Source organism: Phascolarctos cinereus, unplaced genomic scaffold, assembly GCF_003287225.1.
Source record: "Phascolarctos cinereus isolate Bilbo 61053 unplaced genomic scaffold, phaCin_HiC Scaffold_4;HRSCAF=312, whole genome shotgun sequence".
In the NCBI taxonomy this organism is placed as follows: Eukaryota; Metazoa; Chordata; class Mammalia; order Diprotodontia; family Phascolarctidae; genus Phascolarctos; species Phascolarctos cinereus.
In genome coordinates, this window is record NW_027555847.1 from 4,715,087 (window position 1) to 4,742,000 (window position 26,914).

Below are 26,914 nucleotides of genomic sequence, written 5' to 3' on the forward strand. Positions count from 1 at the left end.
GCTTATGTGAAAATGTTTTACTGTTTTTCTTACTATGCTATTTCATTAAATGCCTTTGCTGTAAACAAATCGAATCCCTCAGCTCATGATTAAAGGCAAACGTACTAGCAGGGAGGCATTAGCTAGGTTTTTGTTGAGAATTGGCAAAGCACCTTGAAATGGAGGAAGGTTTGTGTGGAAGGCCTATTGTGTGAGTCGAGGGGTGCCCTCATGGGGTGGCTTTCTCATCTCCTTCTGGAAACTGGGCACTTTGATGGCTCTTCCTATTTTAGTGAGGTCCCCAATGAACCCAGCTGAAGACTGAGGAAGCAGGGGATGTTTGGCCTGAAATCCCTCATGCTGACCCTTCTGGTCTCAGAGGACATTTATGAAGCCAAGTGACTCTGTTAATATTTCTTTCTCTTTGAAAATGACCTTCAGCTCTTGGTGGCCTGGGGTCAAGGCTAGTTTGTTACCAAGGTCCTGTCTTTTGGGGATTCTCTTAGGACACCTGCATTTCTGCAGTTCTGAGGTAGTGGGAGGACAGAGTTACACATTTCCATGGATACTGCTGTCAGCTGGGAAGCATCGGGGACCATTTCCCATCAGCTTTTCCTAATGTGTGTCTAGGATCTAACAATAATTACAGAAAACCAACACCTGGGGCCTTACCAAGCCCCGTCAGTGGCACCTCAAGGTGGAGACCTGGCTTTGAGGCTGGACCAGTCTAGCCAAACCCCATCACTGCTGGGGGCTTGCTCTTTCTCCCTCATGACAATGGGGACAAATCTCCTGCTGCCCAGCCGGGAAGCTGAAGCAGCAACGCTAGGGCTGCCTGTTCTTAGGATGGAAGGGCTCTGGTGTTGTTCTTGAAGAGGCCAGGAGGGAGTGCTGTCCTCAAGGGAACGTGGCTTGCCTTGCCTCTGCCTCCCCTGCCTGCCAGCAGCTTGTGCTGTAGGTAATCCTCCACCATGACGACTTCCCGTGAGCCAATCCCCGTTTCTTCTTTGTTTCTGAAGCCAAGGCCTGGTAGAAAAGGGCTTCAGTGGGCAGGACTGCCTTTTCCTGTAGAGATCTGAGCCAGTGCACACGAGGGGAGTGAAGGCTGCCAGGCACATCAACACGCAGGGCACGAGCGGGAGGGGAAAAGGCATCTGAACGGCCTGTCGGGGCTGCCAGTCAGCCAACCATCCATGCAGTTGGAACATGCAAATGCTGCAGCCTGAGATCACACAGAGGTCTTTTTATTTCTTGATTTTTATGAGAAAATACACTCTGATAAGAGAAAAAATACTGCCTCATTTCAATTTAGTTACATTTGACAAGGATGTATTAAGTACTTACTAGGAGTAAGGGGCAAGAAGTAAGTACTTAGCACCTGCCATGTATCAGGTACCCTACTAAGTGCTTCACACAGTCTTCTCATTTGATCCTCACAACAACCCTGTGAGGTGCTGTTATTATCCTGTTCTACAGTTGAAGAAACTGAGGCAAACAGAAGTTAAGTGACATGCCCAGGGCCAACCCAGCTAGCGTCTGATCTGCGATCACATTGGAACTCAGGTCTTCCTGATTTCAGTCTCTATCCACTGCACCACCTAGCTGCCTTATAAGTAAGGCACTGGTCTAGGCAAGGGACAAAGACAGATAGGAAAAGGTTGTTGCCCTGAAAGAGCTTACATCCTGACGGAGAAACGTATGACAGCACAGATGAAAGCTGAGGGCCCAGAGTCCCAACGGTGTGAGGAAGATGCTACTGTATGGCTCGGGGCATGCTGGGCTTAGCTATCTTGGTATATATTCATTTTGATGGAGGGCAGGGGCCAAGGGAGGATTTGCACTATCCTGGTTCTAGCTTCCTGAAGTAGAGGAAGGGCTGCCTGAGGAGCCCCGGGCACTCAGTGACCTCCTTGATCTCCGAACCGATGCTCAATCTGATCGTTGAATGGATTCTCCTTTCCAAGGACTTGGGGCCATTGCTTGAGGACTTTCTCCCAGAAGAACTGTGCAGCTAGCTGGGAAGCTACCTGTGAGAGAGAATCAGATTCATACTTGGCTTTGGATGGGGGGTTTCCTGGGCAGCATACCCTCAATTTGGGAGTCATCAGATACTCTTTTCACAGAATCTCTGAATTGGAAGTGCCCTCCCTCAGTGGCCATCCAGTCCAAGGCCTACCCACCCAAACCAGTGATGGTCATCCAGGCTTTGCTTGAAGCCTCCCCGGGCAGAGGGAAGCCCCCAGGCTGTCCCTCCTGGGCTGGGAGAGTTTTCATTGTTAGAACACTGCCCCCTCCCACTGAGCCCACATTTGCCTCTGAAACTTTGGTCCTGAAGCTCTGAGTTCTGCCTTCTGGGGACAAGCACAATGAATCCTTCTTCCTCTTCCACATAGCCCCCTGTGGATGCCTGAGTCCAGCTCCTTACCTTCTCTTCTCCATTTTGAGTGATGCTTACTTGATTTTTCTTTTAAAGAATGATTTTTTTTTTTAGCACAGTCTCCAAAGCAAGTCACAGCACCCTTTGACAGGCAGGGTAGATGTGTGTGTTTTTGGCCATCACTAATTATGTTATTTGAACTGTATGGCTCTGTGAACTAAGTGGGCCAGAGGAAACCCAACATGCCTTAAAACCGAACTTATTATCTCTCCCCCAAACCTCCCCTTGCCAAATTCCCTACCACCATCCTCCTGGTCACCCAACTCACCATGTGGGGTCAACTCTAACCTTCTCTCTCCCCAGTCCTTCCCCCCACCCAATATATCCAATCGTTTGCCAAGGTCTGTGCTTTCCACTTCCATCACGTCTCTAGTACATACTTCCTTCTCTCCCCTGACATTGTCACCCACCCACCCTTATCCCCTGGAGCTCAGACCACTGCTGTCAGGGCTGCCCACTTCAGATCTCACCCCATTCCAGTTCATCCTTCATTTAGCTTCCTAAAGCATGGGTCTGACCTTGTCAGTCAACTCTACTAGCTCCCTGTTTCCCCAGGATCAAAGAAATGGTCACATTTGGCTTGTAGAGCCCTTCATGAGCTGACTCCTTCCCACCTTTCCAGTCTTCTTACATCCTACTCCTCTCCAGGTACTTTTCCATCCAGTGCCACTGGCCTCTATTTCCAATCCTCCAACAAGCCACACCCTCTCCTGACTCCAGGCATTTTCACTGCTGGTCCTCCTTGCCTGGAATCCTCTCCCTCCTCATCTCTGCCCAGGGCTTCCTGACTTCCTTTAGCTCCACCTGAAATCCCACCTTCTGCAAGAAGCCCATCTCCATCCTCCTTAATTCTAGGACCTTCCCTCTGTTGGTGATCTCCAATTTAACCTGTCCACAGCTTGTTTGTGCATACAGGTTTGCATATTGTCTCCCTCATTGGACTGGGAGCTCTTGGGGAGCTCAGACTGATGTTTGTTGCTATGGAATCTTTCTTTGTATGTTCAGCACTTAGCACAGCACCTGGTACACAGTAAGTACTTAATAAATGCTTGTTGACTTGGCAGTCACTGCCATGATGGTGTCCCTGTTCCACGTCCCCTGTCTCTCTAGTCCATCTTCCTAAAAGCTGCCAAAGTGATTTTCTTTAAAAAGAACTATGAGCATTCCAGCCCCCACTCAGCAAATTCCTGGGACTGGAATCAGACACGAACTCCCTAATTCACTTTGAAAGCTCTCCCCCACCTGGTTCCAACCTATCCTTTCAGCTTCACTGGACATTCCTCCCCATTCTAGGGATCCAGCCAAACAGATCCTTCTCAGTCTCATTAATGGCCCTGTCCCCCAACACCATGCTTTGGCACAACTCTCTCCTCATCTCTGCCTCAGAGAATCCCTAGCTTCTCTCAAGGATTAGCTTAAGCACTACCTTCAAAGTGAAGCCCCAAACTGCTAGTACCTACTTGCCCTTCCTCACTTGTACAGGCTAGCTGCCCATCTATCATCTATCTATCTATCTATCTATCTATCTATCTATCTATCTATCTATCTATCTATCTATCCATCCATCTATCTATCCATCCATCCATCCATTTATCCATCCATCCATCTATCCATCTACCTATCTATTCATCCATCCATCCATTTATCCATCCATCCATTTATCCATCCATCCATCCATCTATCTATCTATCTATCTATCTATCTATCTATCTATCTATCTATCTATCTCTGTGTATATGTATTTGTTATCTCCTCTGGCTAGAATGCCAGCCTCTCGAGGGAAGGTGGAATATTTCACCTTTGTCTTGGCATACCCCATACCCACCATAGAGCTTGGCATATAGTGGGTGCTAAATAAATGTGTATAGATCGATACAACATTTGAAGCAAGATTCACACACAAGCTTTCCTTCAAGTCCAAGATGATGAATAGTATGGTTAGGCCAATGAGTGTAAAGAATGACTAGCCCTTTAATAACTCCATAATTCTATTCCTACAGGACTTTTGGATTCAGTGATGACAGGCAGAGAGGCATGTGGTCTATGCACCTCCCCGAAGGGAAGGCCACCAAAGATTCTCAACCCTGGTTCTGTTTATTGTTCTGCTGCTAGCCAAGACTAATGTTCTGGTCATTGGTTACCTTCCCAGGTCTGTACTTTCACTGTCTGGGTTCTCATTCCCCAGGATGACAGTAGAGCCATTTCTTGGTTGGGTTGTCTCCAGTTTGTCACTGATGCGCTTTGGTGACTGGTTCCTTTTTAGAGGGAAGTCTTTGACACTCCCTACACTGACCTTTGACCTTAAATTCAATCTCCACTAGTGGGCCCAGCCACTCCACTCTCATGTTAGATGCCTTAGTCAAAGGGTCTCACATTGCCAAGTTAAGTGCAACCATCCAAATCTATATACTCACTGCCACCAAAGGTTCAGCTTGTTCTTCTCACCGAAACTTTTGGCTTCTGAAATGGCCATCCATCCCCAAACACACTCTCTGTATCCTGCCTTTTATCTGTCTCTGGTAACTATTCTCAGGTGACTGGAGAATATCTCCAATTTGTAGATATGGAGGCCTTTAGACAGGTTCTCCTCGGGGATGAATATCTGAGAGCAATGGGCCTAATGCACACTAAAGCCAACTATGATTCTGCGTGAAACATCGCTCAGTATTAGAATAGCCACCAAGCCTTGATAATGCCCCAATGTCATCTAATCATAAACTGGAGTTTAGTGCTTGCTGACCTTGAGGGCCTCAGTTTCCTCATCTGTAAAATGAGAGCGTTGGACTAGATGACCTCATAGGACAGTTCCAACTCTAGTCCTGTGAACCTATAAGGAAGAAGCAGTTGAGGAAAATATGCTGCATGGTCTTTCTCTGAACAGGGGCAAAAGGCATGGGTCATGTTGGCTTTCCAAATTGGGGGGGAAATCCAAATTATTTGTAAATGAAGAATGGATTTTTGGGGCAGCCTTTCCCTGTTTTACATATGAGGAAACTGAGACTCAGAGAGAGGTGAAGCAGCTTCCTTATGATCACACAATGTAGGAAGCAGAAACAGGATTTGGACCCAGATTTTCACCAAGATAGGGCTCTGTCTGCCCCACCCTGCTGCCTCATAGCTCAGAGAGTGACTGGCAGAAATATAGTCCCTGGCAAACAGCTTTTTGGCTTGTAATGAAATGCACCTGCACAAAGCAATCGGCTTTCTAGAAACAAGGGACTCACTTGACAGCCAGGAAACTCCCAAGCTCAGTGGGGGCAAATGAAATTGCTGAAAGTTATGTGGAAATTAACTGGCCTGCTTAAAAAAAAAGACAAACCGCATCTAGGCTATTTCCCTAAAAACTGTATGAAACCAAGGCACATAGTGTAATTTCCCTATAGGATCCGATAATTGAGGTGGGAGAGGTGAGGATAAGGAGATAGAGAAACGAATTAGCTTGGATTTGAGCAAGCTGCAAATATGTTTCAGAGAGAAATCAGTTGGAGGTCATCTTAATGCTCACATGAAAGGTCTGTTGGTATATTGTGGAGTGTGCTCTGCTAAGCCACACTATTGACTCTATACAGAGCGGAAAGAGCATTGTTGATTTAAACGGCCTTTTATTCATCCCCATCCTCACTGCTCACCTTGGACGCATCCTGACTGTGGGACCCTGGGCAAGTTCCTTCCCTTAGTGCTCAGAGAGCTCTCCAAGGGCCTAAGTGGCACAGAGGACACCCACCTGCAGCAGAAGAGGGAGTTCCCTTTCCTTAGGAAACCATGGGTCCAATCCCTACCCTGGTCCATGCTCTCTGCAGCTTCTCTGGAGTGCCCCTTTTCCCAGGACTTGCTTCTCCTGGCTCCTGTGAGACTGGTCTCACCTGGTTTGCCTCCTCTTTTTCTGACTGCTTCAAAGTCTTCTTTGTTGGAAGGCCCCCTATTTCCTTCCCTCTAAGGAAATGTGTTCGACTCAATCAATCAATCTAAACACTGGGGATATAGAAAGAAATAGAACAGACTTTGCCCTCAAGGAGCTTATAGCCTAACTGGAGAGACTGACTAACTATCTATCTATCTATCTATCTATCTATCTATCTATCTATCTATCTATCTATCTATCTATCTACCTACCTACCTATGATATCTACCTACCTACCTACCTACCTATATCCATCTACTGAATGTGAACCATTTTGAGCCCGCCTTCACCTAAGAAAGGCCTAAAACCTGGGTTAGCCAATCAGGAGAAAGACACTTTTGGCCCACTCTGAGCTTAATTTACCATAATGCTTTGCGTGAACTGGCATAGCAGACGTGCTCTGCTCTCTGAGTGAACCCAAAATGCCCCTTCCTGTGTTAGCAACTAGAAGGTTGGTTGAAGGTGACCAGGAGCATTCTTCTGTTTATGACTGCCAAGGACAAGGCTCCTTGAGCAGGACACCATCTTGAATAATGGGACTTTTCTTATGGTATGCTATATTATCTTATGTTAATGATAGAAGAAACGCAGACATCCTGGAACTATAATTTCAATTGACACTTCTCTTATCTTGTTGTATTTCCAACCTATCCTATTAAGAAATTCTTTTCTCATATTATGGTTAACACATATGGAGACTTTTTGGTTTTGGGTTGACACAGGCATCCTGAGTTGGGACTGTTCTGGTGTAGAAAGGTTTCCTGCAGCTTGCTTACCTCTGAGTTCAGAAGTATTTTCTGACTCCCATGCAATGCATGATTCTCTGGCTTACTGAGAATAAACAAGCATGTTATAGCACACATACAGCCTGATTCTGTATATTGCTTGGTCAAACGTTTGGTAAAGGAGGGAACCCCATTCTGTTTGTTCTTTGGACAAACTTTCAGTTAAGGGGTTTCGAAACAGATTTTGTTTGTTTCTTTGGACCAAATCTTTGGTAAATGGTTGACAATACCTATCTATGATATTTCTTTCTTTCTTTCTTTCTTTCTTTCTTTCTTTCTTTCTTTCTTCTTTCTTCTCTTCTTTCTTTCTTTCTTTCTTTCTATCTATCTATCTATCTATCTATCTATCTATCTATCTATCTATCATCTGTCTGTCTGTCTGTCTACCTACCTATGATTTCTATCTATCTATCTGCACCAGTAAACTGTGCTACACTCTTTTCCCAATGACCTCATCTGCTTCCAACTGTCAGCCCTCAGCAGATGCCTCCCCAAACTACAGATCCACCCTGCTCTCTCTTCTTGCAATCCCAGGTGCCTGTGGGGCATCTCAGACTCCACTGTCCCACTCTGCCCTGCTCCCCAACTCCTCACCTCCCCCTCTCCACCTGCTTATTTGGTTGAGGGGTGGGTGCCAATCTCTCCGACTTGCAGGTTCACGCCCTCACGGACCTATTGGATTCTTCTCTAGTCTGGCTTCCTGCGTTCACTTCCAAACCCCTGCCCCCCCCCCCCCCCCCGGCAATGTCTTCCTTGGTTACTTCAGCCTAGGAAATCCTTAGCTGCCTTCAAAGGCTCAGCTCTGCACCACTGCCTCCCTGCAAGCCTTCCCTCATCTTTCCCCTCCCCGAGTGGCCTGCGGTCAGGGATCTGTGTTCTTGGATCACTCTGTAGTCATTTACTTGGCCTGATGGAGTCTTCACTAGAGCCTTAGGCTGCTTGAGGGCAGAGGCTATTTCACTCTGGTCTCTGTATTCCCAGCAGAGGCATACAGTCAGTGCTTAATAAATGCTTATGGAATGAACTTAATAGGCATGTGTGTTCCCCCACGTTTTATATTTAATCAACTTTATAATAAAAAAGTGCCCGTAAACTGATGGGCCCAAATGGCAATGGAGAGGAAGTCCCTGCGGCATGCCCTCTGGGCCTCATGTTTACAGACCCCCCCATTGTTTGTTGTGCTTTGTTTGTTTGTTTATTTTAAACATAGCTGCAGGTGGTGTGGATACACAACGCTTCACTTGCTTTGATCATTCCTCCCCTGAAAGCCTCCATGGTTAGCCCTCTGCATCCAAAAATGGTTCTGGCGAATTTTGGGCAGGGTCTCTTAGAATACATATACCAGGGGTCCTCCCCTTGGATGAGTAGCCAGGTGGTGCCATGGAGAGGGGCTGGACCCACCTCCAGGCAGATCTATGTTCAAATGCAGCCTCAGACACTCACTGGCTGTAAATCCTTTAACCACTCTCTGCCTCAGTTTCCCCATCTGTAAATTTGGGGTAATAAAGCACCTACCTCACAGGGTTGTCATAAAGATAAAAGGAGATGATATTTGTAAAGTGCTTCACTAACCTTAAAGTGCTATGGAAATGCTAGCTATTATTATGAGACCAGAATGCCGCTGGAATATTATTCGAATAAAAGATATCTGTCCTATCTAAGGACAGTGACTGGAGTGGTTATGGGAGAAAAGCTGGGGGCATTACCCACTGGAGGAATGTGTTCAGCTCAGACCAGCTCCATTAATGCCAATTAATCAATAGGCATTTATTAATCACTTACTGCGATGGACCTTGTGTTGGGTGCTGGGGACGCGCAGTACAGCCCATACAAAGAAATTGAGTAGGTACAAGGCTCTAACAGCTGGTGGGGGAGGGGGAGAGGATGGAGACAAACTCTGGGCTGAGGCATCACACATCAGAAGGAAGTGTGAAGGTCATAACAGGAGGAACAAGGAGATTGTGAGTCAGGTAACAGGGAAGAGTCAAAGGAACCCAGCAGACTTATGTGCCTCAGTTTCCTCTAACGGCTTCCTCTTAGCAAGCTGATGTTGGCTGTTTTCGGAAAGGTCGTGTGTGGAAGGTGGGGGACAAGTGGTCCTTGTCAGATGGGGAAGCCTGGGAGGTGAGAGGAAGCTAAGGGTTTGCCAGAGCAGCTGGGGGAGGAAGAACAGAGCCCCAGGCTCCACCTGGCAGGAGCTCAGCAGCATGTGCCCTGCCCTGCCCTGGGCATCTCTCTGGAGAGTGTCCACAGACGCCCAGCTTGAGGCGGCCCGTGAGGCTGGAGCCGCTGCGCTCAGCCCCGCCTTCATGGCCTCCATGCGCTGCCCCCTCCCCCCATGGGCCTACTCCCGCCCTTACCTCGCTGGGGTGGAAGCCGTCGGCCAGCTCAATCAGCTGCCATGTCTCTCCACCTCTCCTCTGCCACTCCTCAGACACTGTGGAGCACACAACCAAGGCCATTACTGCTATAGCAGTCCTAAGAAGAGTGCTTTAAGAATGGCAGAGCACTTCCCAGCCTCATCCCCTCTGAAGTTGGAAGAAAGGCTCTGTGGGTGTTTAATCCCACTGCAGAGAAGAGTAAACTGAGGCCCTATGGGGTCAAGGCCATCCAGAAGGTAAGCGTGGGGGTATTCGAACCCATCTCCTTGGAGTCTCAACATTTGGACTCCAGTCTAGGCCCGTGGAAAAGCGGCTCTCACGCTTAGGTGGCCGCCCAGGTACACAGGGGCACCCCAGGCTCTCCTTTCCTGACTCTTCTTTCCGATGGAGGGAGGCAGGACCTCTGACTTCGGGTGACACGTCTAGTCTGCAGAATGCCCCGTGGTTTGGAGGCAGGTCTTGGGGTCCAGCCCCGCCCCGGCGAGGCCTGCAGGAGGCTTCACTGGGAGCTCTAGAGGCCTTGGCTCTGCCCAGTATGAGCAGGCCTTCCTGCTCTGAGACAAGGATCCTAGGGTGTCAAAGCCACACCCCAGGTGCCCTCTGAGGTCATTCAGGCCTAGCTACATGCCACAGACTCTGTAAATCCTGCCCCCAGGGGTAGAGGATAATTGGATCTGATATCAGATGGGGGAAGGGAGTGCGGCATCCAGTGGTTGAAAAGCTTGTCCAGCCCTCCTCAGTCAGCCTGTGGCAGAGCCAGGGTCACAAGTGAGGGGTTTGGTCTCCCATGCCAGGCTGAACCCACGAATGTATGAACAAACGAATGAATGAAGAAAGCACGTGCTAGGGGCTTCCTACGGGCAAAGCGCTGCAAGTAGGAAAGTCAGTCCCTGCTCCCAAGGGGCTCTCGTTGGAATGGAACAGACCGTGCACACATGGGAGGTTTCAGCTGCAAGTCCCATGGGATGGTCCTATGGTTGTCAGGGTGTAGCAGCGACGCAGACAGATGGTCAGGCCCCTTCTTTACTGCCAGATCCATTTCTGATGTCCGAACATCTGCTGGTGCCAGGATTTGTGGGGTGAGAACCTTCTTTCCCAGGGCCCAGGAGCTGTGGCTGCTGAGTAGGCAGCCATCAGATGGCATCTCCCTGAAGCCTGGTGCCCTGGATGTTAGCTGCAGGGGCTGGGCTGCTGTTCCCAGGGCTCTTGGGCTACCTCCACTAGGATCTGAGAGGAGGCGGTGGCCAATGTGGCCATGGTGGTTTGATTCACGTGGCACACACCACCTTCCGTCTCTCCCTCGGAGTCCTGTGGCTTCAGATAGGCTGACCAGCCTTCCCTGGGAGTGGCAGGCAGTGTGGGTGGCTGACAGCTCCCTAGGGGTTGCTCCCTTGGTTGATAGCTTCAGAAGCTGGTCTAGAAACAAGGCTGGTGGTCTGAGAGAGATGCTGCCATCCCTGGGGCTTTGGCACTTACCTGCCCATCAAAGCTCCCTTCCAAGTAGGAGATCTGTGACTATCCCTTATCTTGGCACGCAATGCCAGCTTGTTTTGGTGAATAACTCTGACTCCGTAGCCAGGTGCAATCCCACCCATGGGTGCGGATGCCATTCTCTTGCAGGTGTCTCTTCCATTGCTTTTCTCGTGGACGTCCACTAACTTCTGAAGGACAAGTGGGTTCATACATGAGAACTGGATGTGGGGATCCTGGGACTCGGCCCTGGAGGTGACCAAAGCCATTGTCTGGTCTGGGTGCTTCAGAGGCCCAGAGGGAAGTCTGCCCCAGGTCACAGGGTCAGGTTCAAGCACAAATCTTCTGGCTCCTGGCGTGTTGGGTTCCATGCAATCTTGCCAAGGTACGGTGCATCTAACTGTGCTGACCAGACTGATAGGAGCTCAGAAGGCTTTACCACAGTTCGGGAACAAATAGTCCAAATGAACATTTGGGGTGGATTCTCTAAATTTGCGCATCTCTATCATGTCTTTGCCTACAAATAAAGTGTCCACATATAAAGTCCAGTTCTCCGGACACTTGGGAACGCTAGAGCAGTGAGGGAACCACGCCTCATATTTTACAGGAACACGAGGCCCTTCTCTGCGAGCTCCCCCTCACCCCCCATCACTCAGGTGCCTTCTGCCCTTGCCCCTCCTCTCCTCCATCTCCTATGATGAAGTGGCCTGATTCCCGACCAACCTCACCCCTCCTCCTGCTCTAGTGATCTCATCCATCCTGCCCCCTCCAGCAGACTGTCCCCTCTGCCATCCCCTCTTTCTCTGATTTTCAGTTCTCCTTCCCCGCTGTCTACAAACATGCCTGTGTGTCCCCATCCTCCCAATCCCATCCCTTGATCCTTCCTTCTCCACTATCATTGAATTCCTCTTCTGCAGGAACTGTCTTTTGGCTCTTTTTGTATCCCTAGCACTTAGCACGGTGCCTGGCACATAGTAGGTGCTTAATAAATGTTGATCGATTGATTATTGAAATGGGTAGCCTCCCCATTTCTGGCTGGGTCTTCTAACCTTTGGTCAGGAAGCCTCAGCCTCAGAGTACGGAGCAGTCTAGTGCACAGAATTGACCCTGGCAAGCAGGAAGCTCCTGAACACTGTGGTTGGTGACGGTCAGATGGGGACGGCTTTCCTGTCCGGGACAACTTTCAGCTTCCCCAGGACCTGTCAGGCCTTCAGTGGATGTGCAGCGTGCCCTGCCTGACCATTTACCCGGCCCATCTGAAGCCATCCCCACACAAGGGAGAGGCCTGTTCACTTTACTAAGTGTGGCCATGGAAAGGCTGGCTCCCCTGCGGGACCTCACAAGCTGCCCTTTCTGTAGATGAGCAAATTGAGACCTAGGCAGGATTCGAACTCAGGTCCTCACAGTGCAAATCCACCAAACCACACAGAAGTTTGGGTTGCCGCGTTTGTAAAACCTGCCCACAAGCAGGCCATGAGCCCGGGGCTCAGAACAGCTGCTGGCCAGCCTGCGTTTTTTCCACACCCGGAATGGAAGGGGTACTCACTTTCCTTGAAAGGATAATCCAGGTAGAGGAGACTGATGTTGGCAAATTTCTCACTGGCTGCGATCATTTCCAGAACGTTGGAAAGTTGCTTGGCTCTCTGCAAACAAGGAGATGGGCGGGGTCCGGGACAACTCAGGATTTCAAAACTGCCCCCTCCTTCCCCTCCCTCACTCCCAGCCCTCCCTTGGGCAGAGACCAAGTCTAACAAAGGCCAGGCTAAGTTTATTTTCCTCCCTCCCTCCCTCCTTCCTCTCTCCCTCCTTCCCTCCCTCCTTTCCTTTCTTCCTCCCTTCCTTCCTTCACATATGTGTGTGTATATGTATATATTTATATATTCATATACTGTCTCTTGATCACACTGTCAGGTTGATATACTAAACATATGCTTGGCTCCTGGGCCCCCTTCTAGTCAACACAGAAGGCCGGGGCAGGGCGGGGCGTACTTCAGAGGTGAGGGTCCGGAGAGTTTCATTGGAGGACATCCAGCCTTGGCAGGGGTTCACCTGTGGATGGACAACATTGGACACTTTGGTCAGAGAGGACGAGGCTGCTGTGGGGATGCCTGCACTGGGACCAGCCCCCTGACCTGCTCACCTGGACGCAGCTGAGGAAGGCGTAGAGCTGCTCATAAGTGATGTCTCTATTCAGCTGGCCTGGAAGACAGTGATTGTCCACTTCAGATGGGACCACATACTTGCAAGGAAGGGTGATGTTTCTGAATGTGGCACAAAGCCAAGGCCTCCCAAGTTTCCCAATTCACTGCTTTTTCATCAGGGTAAATGCTCATCAGCTGGGTACAGGGCCACTCTGCCCTTCGGGTCTCAGGGCATTCCTGGCTCTGGGATGCTCTGAGCAGATCCAGTATTGGGTTGGAGTCCAGGAGTCTAGACCCAAGTGACAAGCTGGACTTTAGCTGGGCTGTGGAAAAGGCCTGGGGTAGGGGGAGGGAGTGCTGAGGTTGGGAACCATCCCAATACATGCCAGCGTGGGGCAAAGGGCCTTGAGGGCTGGCACCCACTCTGGTCGTGGCTTGGGACCTGACTCACCGAGGGCCTTGAAATAACACGTTCAATCTACCCCAGGGGGCACAGCTGCCTGCCCACGGAACCAGTCCTTCTGCTGAGCTTGGGAGCACTTTGGGAGCAGCTGGGATGGTAGCATCTAGAGCTGATGGAGCAGCTAGAGCTGAGCCCCCCAGCCTGCCCTCCCTTACCACACACACACACACACACATACACACTCTGTACATACCACACACATACCACACACATCATACTTACATCATACACACACCATATAAACATACACACATATACACACCATACACACACACACACACACACACACACACAAACCCCATATACGCATATACCATATACACAAAGGACTCTCTCTGCCTCCCTCCAGGTTTCCTGCCTCCCCCTCTGGGGCTGAGCACCCCCTCCAGCAGAATGACTAGGCCTGCTGCATGAATGTTTCTCTTGCTGTGCCTAAATGGATGAAAATCGAGGCCACATATCAAAGCCATGCCTGAGATTGATGGTGACAGCGCCCAGGCTTATTTTTCACTTCTCTTGCAGAGGTACTGGACTGAAGGATCACTAGATTCCATTTCCCTGTCAAGGAGGAGGCTCTGCCCGTGTGAGTGAGTGAGTGGCCAAGCCCCGGGCTGGCGCATCAGCAGAACAGAGTCTCAGGGACATGCTGGGGTCTCTCAGAGCATCTGGATGTTCTGATTAGGCAGAAAACCAGAAATTAAAACCAAGCTCCTGCCTTGGCGCTCGGGTCAGTACCAAGCCGTGTCCTGTGCTTTCTCTGCTTCCAAACTTCCATGTTTCCCCTGCTCTGATTTCTGGTACTTCACAATCTGTCTGCTCCGACCTGCATCCCTCTGTACATTTGAGGAGCCTCTATGGCTGAGCAAGGAAAGACAGAAATGGCAACATGACCTCCCTTGGCAGCCTCACCCATCTCCTGGCACTTGCTTCCTTTCACCTTGCTCCTGGGGCTCTCTGGCAAAGACCTGGCCTGTGCTGAGCAGCTACCCTCTTCTTCTTTCATTCATTCACCCATTCATTCACCCATTCATTTATTCACTCATTCACCCATTCATTTACTCATACATTTCACCCATTCATTTACTCATACATTCACTCATTCATTCACCCATTTATTTGCCCATTCACTCACTCATTCATTCACCCATTCATTCATTCATTTGCCCATTCACTTACTCATTCACCTGTTCACTCACTCATTCATTCATTTCTCAAGCCTCTTCCATGGGCCAGGCACATTTGTTTTTGGGAGGGGTATACTGTCTTCATGTCCCACTTCCTCTCTGAGGTTTGACCTGACTACTCTGGCATTTATAGGTACAGATATGTCCACCAGACAGTTTTCCACAGCCGTTTGCCATGGAAGCCCCCAACCTGGAGAGAGAGCTGAGAAGGGAAGCCCAGGAGCAGCAGAGGGGGAGATGGGTGTATTTCTGCTGAGGCCAAATCTCTGCTCTTTGTGCTTAAAACACAAGCATGTCCCCTTTCAAGATGCCCATCAAAGGGCCTTGGGGATATCTCTCCATGGGTCAGGTTATCAAGGAGAACCAAGTGTCCTTAAAAAATGGACAAAGGTGGGAGGGTGGAGCCAAGATGGCAGAGTGAAAGCAGTGACTTGCTTGAGCTCTCCCCCAAACCCCTCCAAGTACCTGTAAAAATGACTCTAAACAAATTCTAGAGCAGCAGAACCCACAAAAAGATAGAGCGAAGCAAATGGATGGTTGATTGGAAAGGTCTATCATGCTGGGCTGGGAGAGGAGCACAGTTCATCATGGTTAAGCAGGCAAACCAGGCCAAAGTGAACCTGGAGCAGGCCTCAGGGGACTGAATCAAGGGGAGCTGTGCAGGTTTCCAGACTTTTCAACCCACAAACGCCAAAGACAACTTGGAAAGTCAGTAGGAAAAGTCTGCTGGACCTTGGTGAGAGAGGAGCTCAGTCCCAACCCCAGTTCTGGGGGGGCAGCGGCTGCTTCCAGAGCTCCCAGACCACAGGGGGAATTGAGTGGCTGATCAGAGGGGGATTGCAGGGATCTTTATGCTGGTGCTGAGGCTAGATTTTCATTTTGCCCATGCTTGGATCTGAGTCACAGTTCTGGGTGGTGATCCTGGGGTGAGGAGGAGTGCTGGCGTGATGGAGCTTATAGTGGTGGTGGAAAGGGAATCTTCCTCACAGTTCCAAGGCAGAAAAGAGTGTTTGTGGTCACTCACAGACCAGAGCCCAGGCCAGGAAAGGAGTAAACACCTCGCCCTTGATCATACCACCTTGGAAGAACTGAAAATTTACAGGTCCCTAGAAGTATCTCTGAAAATAGCTGCACAAAACCCCCAAAGCTTGGGACAGTACATTCTCCACACTGGAAGCAGACCCCTATCTTAACAAAGAGTTTAAAACTCAAGCAATCATTTGGGAACGTGAGCAAACAGTGCAAAACAAGTCAGACCATAGAATCTTTCTTTGGTGACAAAGAAGATCAAAACATACAGCCAGAAGAAGACAACAAAATCAAAGCTCCTACATCCAAAGCCTCCAAGAAAAATGTGAATTAGTCCTAGGCCATGGAAGAGCTCAAAAAGGATTTTGAGAAGCAAGTAAGAGAAGTAGAGGAAAAACTGGGAAGAGAAATGAGAGTGATGCAAGAAAATCGTGAAAAACAAGTCAACAGCTTGCTAGAGTCCCAAAAAGATACTGAAGAAAATAACACCTTAAAAAATAGCCTAACCCTAATGTCAAAAGAGGTCCAAAAAGCCAATGCCTTAAAGAAGAATGCCTTAAAAAGCAGAATTGGCCAAATGGAAAAGGAAGTCCAAAAAGAAAATTAAATACAAATGAAGAAACAAACAAAATGGACAATGGATTTCAAGGCAAAATCAAAGACCAAAAGACAGGTTGTCTGTACATTGTTGTCCCCTTGGTGTCTCCTCCCCCCATTAGACTGGGAGCTCCCTGAGGGCAGGGACCGTCTCTTGCCTTTCTTTGTATCCCTAGGGGTTAGTGCTGTTCCTGGCACACAGTAGACATGTAACCCACATTTACTGAGTGACTGACTCAGAGGCAGAGGGGAATCCTGATCCATATTGGGAGTTTGGGCTGGGAGAAGGTGAAAGAAAGGCTGACAGAGGATCAAGGGAAGCATTGGAAGCCAAGCTCTTCCTAAAAGAAAAGCAGCTACAGACTTCTGGTGGGGGAGGGAGAGTACCAATACAGTTCTTTGTTGACTTAATCCACAAGCATTGATGAGGCACCTACTATGTGTCAAGCACTGGTATAGCCCCCAGGATACGATGACCCATAACAGCACTAGAAAGAGCTGCTGTCTTCTGGGCACTTCTTCCTAGGACTTCAGAGTCCATCAAACTGGGCAAGTCCTGGGAACAAGAGCCCCAGTGACTGTCCACGTGACTGCTAGCTGCACCCCATTATATTAAGGAGAGGTCCTGAAATCCATTCTCACCAAACATCCTCTTGACTAGCTCTTCACTTCCCAACCTCTGGCTTCCAAAGCCATGGTTCAGTGGCTAGCATGAAGACAACCCACCTGTGCCCTTCGGGTCTTCAGTCTCTTGACCAAGACTTCAGAATTCCTAGAAATCCTTTCCCCACTGGCAGTGCCATTGGTACCCACATTAAGCAGCCAGCTTAGCCCTCCATCCATGACACCACAGGTAATGCTGTTGGTTTGAACCATGACATAGAAACTAGAAGCCTCAGGAATTCTGATCTAAGAGACCCCAGAATTGATCCCAATTTTTACCCAGTGGATGGTATCGGTCATGCAACTGGTCCCAGAGAAAGCGTCCATCTGCCAGTCCATAGAGGACCACGTAGCTGCCCGGAGGGAGGTGCAAATTCAGAAATGTCAGCGTTTCCATGACATGAGCCTGCATGTCCTGTGGAGTGGTCATCTTTGATACAGTGTCAATATTCCTGTTGGTGAAAGAAAGGGAGGAAAGCCTGAGCAGCAGATCGGGCTGGATGGTGGCAGAAGTGGCCACCTGCCTGCCCCATACACGCCCCTCCAGAAGCTGGGGCTCACTGGGAAACTCATGCCCTCCTGGCGTTCCTGAGCCCTCACGGGCCTTTGCAAGCTCCACAGGAGCCTTTTGATGTGAGGGTCAGCCAGGTTCTCTGGTCTCAATGGGAGAACTGAGAAGACTGACCTGGATCACTCTATAAATCAATGTGGGGGTGGGTACTAGAGCAGAAAGCTGAGCTCTCCCAGTCCCTGCTCACTGCTCGGGGCCCCCTCCCCACACCTTCTGACTCTTAGCTTTTTCAGGGTCATTGACAAGGAAAACCTGCTCCCTCATTTAGGTGATAAAAATCCCAGCAGAGTGCACATGCTCCCTCACAAATCACAGGGACCAAAAGCCAGAGAGAGGAAATTCATGACTCCAGGAACAAAGGATCTGGGACCATTTCCCTTCCTCCATGAAATCGATGTCCAGCCAGCTTCATTTAATTAGAAAAGCCAGATTTTTAAATTCTCTGAGTGGGAGAGGGGGCCATTTGAAGACAGGGCCAGGTCCCTGTGTCCCCAGTGTCCCTGCTGAGAAAACACTCTGGGCTCTTCCAAGTTCCCTCCTTCAGGGTCTGTCCTTCAAGCATTTCTTGAGGGCAACGGATTCTTTTTTCTGGGTTAATTATGGAAATGGCAGAACCTTCACCCAGCAGAATCACAGAACCTTGGCAGTGGACCCTGCTCAGTGTGACAGTCACATGCTCATGGGATCTCAGGGGTGGAAGCCCCCAGTGGCCCTCCTCCTTCCTGCCTTTGTTTACCGTGATGAGAGGTTAAAATGGATTCAGTTCTTGCATTGAAGGATAAAGGGTCCCAGAACTACAGCCAGAAGGACCCTCAAGACACCAACGAAGCCAACCTCCTCCTTTTATAGAGGAGGGAGCCGAGGTTTGGAAAGCCCAGATGATTTGCCCAGGGTCTTTGCATATAGTGAGGGTGTGATAAAGGCTTCCTCATTCATTCCCCACCCAAGTGTATGAAGAGTGATTTAAACTGGGTCTTTCCGACCCCAAGCCCAGCACCCTGTCCCATGATGGTTCCTGGACATGCACTTCCAGACACCACGGGAAAGGCCCCTCCCCACAGATGCCTCCTTCCTGACAAGGACCTCACCAGGCACACCAATGCCCCCTTGACTTGGGGGCCATCTGACTGACATCACATAGTGTCTCTCAGGGAAAAGCATGGGGTGACAGGCAGTGATCTGAGAGAGAAACTCAAAAGAAAAAATAACCCAAAATGTTCTTGGTGCCTTGCTAAATGTCATTTGGTCTCCATCCAAAAGCTGACTGGCAGTGATAAGAAGGCCTGGCCCTTGGAGATCCCAAACCTGGCTCGTGTTTTCTGCGGCTGGGATTCTTCCCAGGCCTCATCTGCACTGTCTGACCTGTCTGATGTCTGTCCATCCACCCCAGGGTCCTACCCTTCACACGGAATCTCACAGCAAGGGAACCATGCCAATAACCACAGTAGTAAGTACAGTTGACATTGATATAATGTGTCAAAGTTTGTTACACCCTGGGCATATTGGCCTCACTGCCATCTATGTGAGCGGCTGGAGGCAGAGCAGCTCGGCTCAGACGAGGGGTCTGTCCCTGTACTTGGCAGCAGGGAAGGAAGATGTCTGCCCCACTGCCCCACCATCCCCAGCCGCCATGCTCCTGGCCCTGGTGAGCTGTGCCCACTCCGGCAGAATGGGCCCTGTTGGGTGCTGAGCTGGTCCTGACAAACTCACACCCCTGCTGAAGCCCATTTCACAGCCAGGAATGAAACAGTCACTGCTGGAAACCTCAGCCTGCTGATTGTCATCACTTCCCCTATCCCTTGCTCTTCAGAGGAGGTGGGCCCACACCTTGGAGACTGGAACCCTCCTCCCTTCTTGGCAGAGGGATTGTTGAGCTTTTCTTTGCATCCGCAGGGCCCTTGCTAAAAGCTTGTTGGCCTTGATCCATCTTTTCCCCAAACTCCTCATTTGACAGATTTTACAGAAAATCGAGGCCTTGACACGTGAAGAGACTTGCCCTAGGTCACTGCAGCTAGAAATGCCAGGCTGTGCCCAGAATACACTGTTCTATTTTATACCCAAAGGTTTTCACTCCAGTGGAAGAGCCATTTTTAGAAATAGCTGTAGGGGAAAACATTAGCATGACTTTTTCACTACAGAGTCCTAACCCCTCATTCTTTCCTGTCCCCTCAGGAAGCGACACACCTTTCCAAGGTGGGGGTGGGAGCATTATCCCATCATCCCCTGACACATGCTTGAGTCGCACCTGGGAGGCAGCCTGTGTGCAATGATGCTACCTACGGACTCTCAAAGGTCGAGAAAACACACAGAAAGTTCTGAGGGAAGTGCAGGGATCGAGCCTACCTGGCCACGGTGCTCCAGCCATGCCCAGGCATGTGTCTGAGCACATACTGGGAATCCTTGGTTGTCGGGGGGCAGATGTTTGCCCCGTGGTTCATGGGGATAGTGCTCCAAGCACCCTGCCCCTGCGAGTCCCCTTGACTCTCTGAGGGCATTTGCTGTATCACTTGGGTCAGTCCTGTTTCTGAGGGCTAGGAGGACCTGCAGAATCAGGGCAGGGTTTTCCCAGCATCCAAGGGAGACCTGGGAGTTGGTGGGGAGGAGGAGCTGTACTTGAGCCATTTTGTGTTAGAGATGCTGTTTGGCGTGAGACACAAGACAATGTAGGCAAAGGGAAAAATGCTAGTGTTGGAGTCTGGAGATGGCAGGTCGGAATTCTCTCTGAACTAGTGCTGTGTGACCCTTGACAAGCTGATTGGTTTCTCAGGGCCCCAGTTTCTTCATCCATAGAATGGGGATCATAGCACTTGCTCTGCCCCCTCACAGGGTTTTACTTATCGAGCAGAGCAAATGAAAACCCGCATTTGGGTGTGAAGCTGCTTGTAGATGGTAGGTTGCTTGGGAATCCTAAGTTGTTGTTCATGCCAGCCTCGAATGGCAGAAAAGAGGAGATCTGAGGTGAGAGGAGGAGCAGGGCTGAGCCTGTGCTGTGCCCCTAGTGGCTGCAATGGGGGTGAGCTCCTGCTGAGGATGCTTCCTATAAGGGAGAGGGTTTCTGGGATCCTAGGGCATCTGTGGGGGAGCACCAGGGTTCCATGGAGAGTAGAGAAGTGGCTTCCCTGGAAAGATAGACAATAGCTGGCATGCCAGCTAGAATGAATACCCACCCTCCCTGGCATGCTGAGTGCTCGTCACTGACTCCTGGAATTACCTATGTCTGAATATCCGCCATCATGAAAACAAGGAATCCTGGGGTTCTTAAAGGGAACTAGGAACAGAGAAGGGCCTTGGGAACCTTGAGGCTTATTTCTAGCACCTTCATGGTTGGAAAACTGGTGTTGGGCAAGGGCAGCACCATTGAGTTCTGTTTCTGCCTTCTGGGCATCTCAGCCTGGCCATTCATTAGCTGAGTGCTGAAGGACAAGTCCTTTCCACTCAATGGGCTGTATTCCCTCATCTAAAAAATACAGGGGTTGGACACCATGATCCATCTCTAAAGCTGCTTTTGAGCATAAACATTGAATGTTCTATTTCACTGGCATTGGCTGCCAAGGTAGAAAGAAAGAAAGAGGGTCAAACACTGGAAAGACAAGCCAGAATTGCTATGACCTTTGTCAATTACTCACCCATTGCACACGTCATTCCCAAGCATGGTGTAGATAACAATGGCGGGGTGATCCAAAAGCCGGTTCCTGGACAAGCTGATAAAGAGGAGAGAAAGGCAGAGTTGGGGAACTGCCTGACCCTTAACTTTGGACTCAGGCCAAGAGATCCCTGGGAATCTATGGGTGGTGGAGTCTTCCATCTTAGTGGGTTGTTCTTTACAGTGATGATTCTTGTTTTTCTCCTTAATTTTTCTCCCTCAATCTTCTCTTTTCCTACAATGACCAACCACTTTCTCAGTTCTTTTATTTTCTTCTGTAATTTTAGTCCCATCAAACCAAGTCCACACAATTCTATAGATCTGAAAATAATGGATCATGAGGGTAAATATAAAGGCAGGTCCTGGAATGCCTTGATTGCAGGAAGACATTTGATGCATTTATTACAATATCTGAGCTGACCTGACAGAGATGTGTGTGATAGACGACGGTATAGTTAGGTGACTTGGAAGTGGCTGGATCCATAATGTCCTCAGTATCAGATTGATGTCAGCCTAGCAAGAAGTCTCTAGAGAGAGGATGAAAGGATCTCTCCTCAGCTTTCTGCTACTCAATATTTTTCTGAATTAAATGATTAGTCATACCAAATGTGAGGATGACACAAAGCTGGGAGGGAGAGCTAAAATGCTGGATGACAGACAGAATTAAGGTCCACAAAGCTCTTGGCAGATTAGAAGTATCAGTTGAAACCAACAAGATGAAATTTAATTGGGATAAATGCAACATCTTTTGTTTTAGTGGATGGAAAAACGAGAAGGATTATATTTAATGGACAAGAACAGAGTCTATCGACGTGGGAGTTACCTCTGGATCAGCTCTCTGTCTAGTTAGACTATGTTCTTAGAGCAAAGATCAGATTTAGTTTTTAAAAAGCGAGAAGAAGAATAATGAGCAAAAGATATGACATGGAATTGAAACAACTTCAAGCAAATAATTGATAATGGAAAATGGGTGGTGGATTATGAGTGGTATTGCCACATAAAATAGAGAGCAGCAGTGGGAACTAAAACAGTTGAAAGAAAGCTCTGGCAAGGCATCCAACTAAACAAAGTCATCCCAAGGGCATTTAAGGATGGAAACTGAAGGAGAGCAAAAAGAAAAAAAATAGAAAAGATCTGCAAAGATGAGATAGTACCAAAATGTGGGGGGAAATCTCAATGTTATGTGACTGTTACATGACAACTACCAACTTACATGCCTACTTTCCCATCTCTACAAAATCTTTGAGAACAGTCTACACATCCCCAAGGGCCTGATAGATAAGGGTATCAGTAGGGAACAGCAAGCCTTCATGAATGAGCCATACACTACAGAGTGCCACACTCTGACCATCTTGAAATTGGCTGGAAGATGTAGACAATAAGGGATCCCACTGAGCTTCCTCTTTGTGGAATATGACAAAGAATTTGATGAAGGATGATGGCAGAGCATCACCTTAAAGCTGTCTCCAATGAACTGCTTCCCATTCATGCATCACAATAACTTTAGATTTCTTGAAGGGTGTGATAGCTGAATGAGCACTGTTCAACAGCCCTCTGCTAGTCACTTCAGGTGAGGCAGAAAGCAAGGTGAAGTGTGGTCATCAAAGGAACATGTCCCACGATGGAGGAGACCCAGGACAGAGTATATGAGGAAAGAGGATCCTGCCTGCAGGGTGAGGTCCCCCACATTCTCCTGTTGGCAGGTGATGGGGTGCTGACTGCATCAAGCCCCAGAATATTACAAGCCTCCCGGAAGACACCTAGAACCACTAAAAGAGTTCGCCCTGACTCTTCACACATAAAAGAACAAGGGAACAAAGAACGCCAGAGTACAGAAGCCATTGGATGGGCAGTGGGCATACTCAGGACAGAAAGTACAAATGGACAACCAGCTGGCCCAGCATGAAACAGGAGGAGGAGAGTGGCCTGGGTTGCTATTCGGGAAATTGCAGAGATCCATTTATGACCCCAAGCAAAGCTCCTTCTACTATTTACAAGTTTTGTTGTTGTATGAGTATGAGACACAGAACAGAACAGTCTCTGGAGAATGTAAAATGAAGATCATCTGGAGGGTGGTGGAGAGGCCCCTGGAGGATGGGCTGGGAGGGTGACCAGGCTGCTACAAAGAACTGATGAAGAACTCTAAAGAAGGACAGGCATAAATTAAGGAATTAGATGACAGGAAAGAAGGGATGGGATAACCAGTGGATGGCAAAAGAGACCACAGGGGCACACATTATATCAGGAGAAACTGAAGAAGGGCTCTAGCCATAGAGCGCGTCTCCTGTGGTGCTTATGGGAGGACATGGACAGGATGGGTGGGCAGGGAGGGGTGGGGATCAGAATCTTTCTGGGGAACATTAAAATTGATGAGAATCCAGGTACATTTGGTTAAACAAAGTCTTCCATTTTAAGTTAAAGACAACCAACCACATAAGTACAAGATGGGAGAGATTTAGGATATAAAAAGGATCTGGGGATATCATAGACCTCAGGTCTAATATGAGTCAATGGTATAACATGGTGGCCAAAAGGTGCCCACTCAATTAATGGGTTCTTGGACTGCATTAGAAGAGGCATAATGCTCATGCTGAAGAAGGTAGTGGTAGTTCCTGTGTCCTCCACTGTGGTTAGCCCTCAGCTGGAGCCTGGTAGGCAGCTCAATGGACTATGTTAGGAAGGATATTGAGAAGTTGGAGCCCAGGTAGAGGAAGGGGACCAGGGTGGTGGGGGACAGAACACTGGGCCATGCAAGTAGATGGAAGGAGCTTGAGTGGGTAACCTGCAGAAGACTTATGGGTCCACCTGCTAGCTCTCTTCAAATATCTGAAGGGCCATCACCTAGGAGAGGGATGATAGCCTCAGAGGGAGGACCTAGAAATGATTAGTGAAACTTATAGAGAGGAAAACCTTCTTAACAGCTGGATCTACTGGGTCCCACGGGGAAATTAGCTGCCTTAAGAGGGTGTTGTTCCCTTTCAGTAGAAGCCATGAGCTGAGGCTGGATCACCATTTATTGTATATATAGAGGGAGAGGGGGAGTGCCCATTAAAGTGTGTTGGGATTTAGATGACCTTTGTACTTCCAAGTCTTGTACCATGAACCTGGGTCAAGTGTCATGCTGGAAGAGGCCCCATTCATGACCCGGAACCCAGAAAACCTCCAATCAACCTTCTTTGTATGCTGTTCTGTCACCCCTGCCAATCCCAATTTCACCCCCTTTGCATTCTGCTCTCACTCCCTCCCCAGTCATCTCTTCACATTCCTCCCAGAGACATGTATTAGGTTCAGTGGGTGCCAGCCTGGCCCAGCGCCTTCCTCTAAACCCAGTTTTGTACCTTCCACACTAACCCTCTGACCCTTTATTCAAGTTTGCCTGCACTAGGCACCTTCACATTCTGCCTTCAGACTTAGGAAAAAGGTACTTGAAAACCTTTGCTGAGTCCCCATGCAAGCACTCACCTTCCCATGAACTTCAGAAGGTTTTTGGAAGAAGCACCTGGAACAGGGAGAGAAGGAATGAGTTAAATCTGACACCAGCAAATGTGGGCTTCCTTACCTGAAAGCCTGGAGGGGAGAGTTTGGAAGGGAAGAGTAATAAAAAATAGCACTAAACACACATGACCTCACTGAAACCTCACATTAACCCGGTGAGGCAAGTGCCATTACCATCCTCATTTTACTGATGAGGAAACTAAGCCTGAGAGGAGGTAAATGACTTGGCCAGGGTCTCACAGGGAGGAAATGTCTGAGGAGGATTTGAACTCAGGTCTTCCTGACCCCAGTCCTTGCACCCCACCCACACGGAGGCATTGGTGTTTTCAGAGCTGTGGCTGACTGTGGAAAACAAGCCAGAGATGTGTCGCTTCCTCTTTTTCTACAGGTCTGAAGTGTCTGCCTGGTGTGCCCATTCTGAGCCCTTCATTCTCTTCATCCCCTCAGTGAGGGAGTGGCACCTGTCACAATCTCCATTTCCTGTGCTCTCCTTGTTCTTCCTCTTCTATGTTGGGCTCTTTCTCAATCACTTCCCAGATTCAGTTCCTTTCCCTGCCTTTTGGCTGTGGTTTTGCCAGCTTTATCTGAGCTGAGCCTCCCTTCTCACTCCCTTCCTCTACTGGAATGTCTTTCCCCTTCCTAATAGCACTTGTCTTCCTGTGGTAAAGTGCCACCCAGCTGTACCCCTCGTGCCTGCCTTGCCCCACCTCCCCTGCCCCCATAATCCTGCTGGGGAACAAATGGCCAATATGGAAGGGCCACCAGCTGCAGTGTCTCTCTTCAGGCTAGCCCATGTGATTCAAACCCCAGAGAGGAGTTATCTAGAGAACCAGAAATGCCCTGGAGTGGTCAGCCTCCTGTTTGCTTCTGGTTAAATTTCATCCCAGCCAGGATGTTGCTCACTGGGTTACCTCTCCCTCCCTGCTTGGTCTCATCTGCAGACATGATGAGCAGCCTACCTATGCTTTTATACAGGTCACTGATAAAATGTTAGCCAGAATAAGGCCAAGGACAGATCCCTGTTTCTTAGCAACTGTTACACATAGAAGATACATTCCTGGGAAGATGAAAGTTTATAACATGTATCTGTGATTCTTTTTATTATTATTATTATTATTATTATTATTACTAGAAAAAAAACCACCCACAAGAAACAGAAATATTCAAATATGCCCTTTTCAACCTTTACAAAAACATATACATGCTCATACAACATGATATGTCCTATCATTTCTATTATTGGGGCTGTAAGCTATTTTTAAAAAAATCAACTTTCCCATCTTCCCTCCTTTTTGAGATGGAGGTATTGCTTTGGGATTACTTCTGTACCTTCACCCTCTATCACCTGCCTTGCTACGTTTATTTTCTCCTTTTCTTTATCTGTGACAACCACAAGCAACTTATTCTTCTTTTCCCTATCTCATCTTCCTTCTCTTCAAAGTCTATCTGTATCACTTAGTTGTGAATCAGAACAATACTATTGTTTTGTCACCTTATGGTTAAAATTTAGATGGGAACAATCCAATAACATCTTTCACTTCCTCTGTGCATTTCAATTTTGAGGATCTTCTTGGTCCTCAAGCTTTTCTATTAATCATTAAAACTGCTTTGATATTAGTACTCCTCTCCACAAATGCTTAAAATTCCTGTGGAACCTTAAATGTCCTTCATCTTCACAGAGAATTCTTAACCAGAAAATTAATTTGATGAGGAAGTCCCGCATTTCTTAATTTTAGGTATGTCATATTACAGATTTAATCATTTCTTGTTTATATAGAAATATTTCTTAGCTACTTGTTTTTGATATTTGATATTTTTCTGCTTGATTGCTTGTAATACCATCTCCTTATCATTGCACTGTTGAAGCTTGACCATGATATGATGAAGTGAGTTGAATTTGGAATTCACTTCTATTGACATAAAGTCAATTCTATTTGCAATCTGTCCTTTTTCAGTGTTCCTGATAAAGTTTCCTGTATGATTTACCATAACGTAGTGCTCAGATCCTTTGGTTCAGTTTTCGAGCAGTTGGATAATTTTTTAAATCTTTCCTTACCCTGTTTTCCATAGCTGTTATTTTTATATCCTCTGTAATTTTCTTGACATGTTTTTCTGCTCCCTCTGATGTTTCTGACATTTCATTCTTCATTGAAATAATTCTGTTTTTCATTGAGT

At 48.2% G+C, this 26,914-nt stretch overlaps 1 protein-coding gene across 3 annotated transcripts in view; it reads right to left on the reverse strand.

The window, feature by feature from the left end:
- Positions 1-1,207: 1,207 nt before the first annotated feature.
- Positions 1,208-26,914, reverse strand: part of AOAH (acyloxyacyl hydrolase) — a 116,797-nt gene continuing 91,090 nt past the window's right edge. For all 3 annotated transcript variants that reach the window (XM_020964393.2, XM_020964396.2, XM_020964392.2), the window contains exons 15-22: positions 24,707-24,743; positions 21,228-21,302; positions 17,310-17,482; positions 13,094-13,152; positions 12,943-13,002; positions 12,500-12,596; positions 9,463-9,539; positions 1,208-2,006 (exon numbers count right to left, since the gene is read on the reverse strand). In XM_020964393.2, the coding sequence (XP_020820052.1) occupies positions 1,878-2,006; positions 9,463-9,539; positions 12,500-12,596; positions 12,943-13,002; positions 13,094-13,152; positions 17,310-17,482; positions 21,228-21,302; positions 24,707-24,743 (707 nt within the window). In that variant the 3' untranslated portion in view covers positions 1,208-1,877. The remainder of the gene's footprint in view (positions 2,007-9,462; positions 9,540-12,499; positions 12,597-12,942; positions 13,003-13,093; positions 13,153-17,309; positions 17,483-21,227; positions 21,303-24,706; positions 24,744-26,914) is intronic.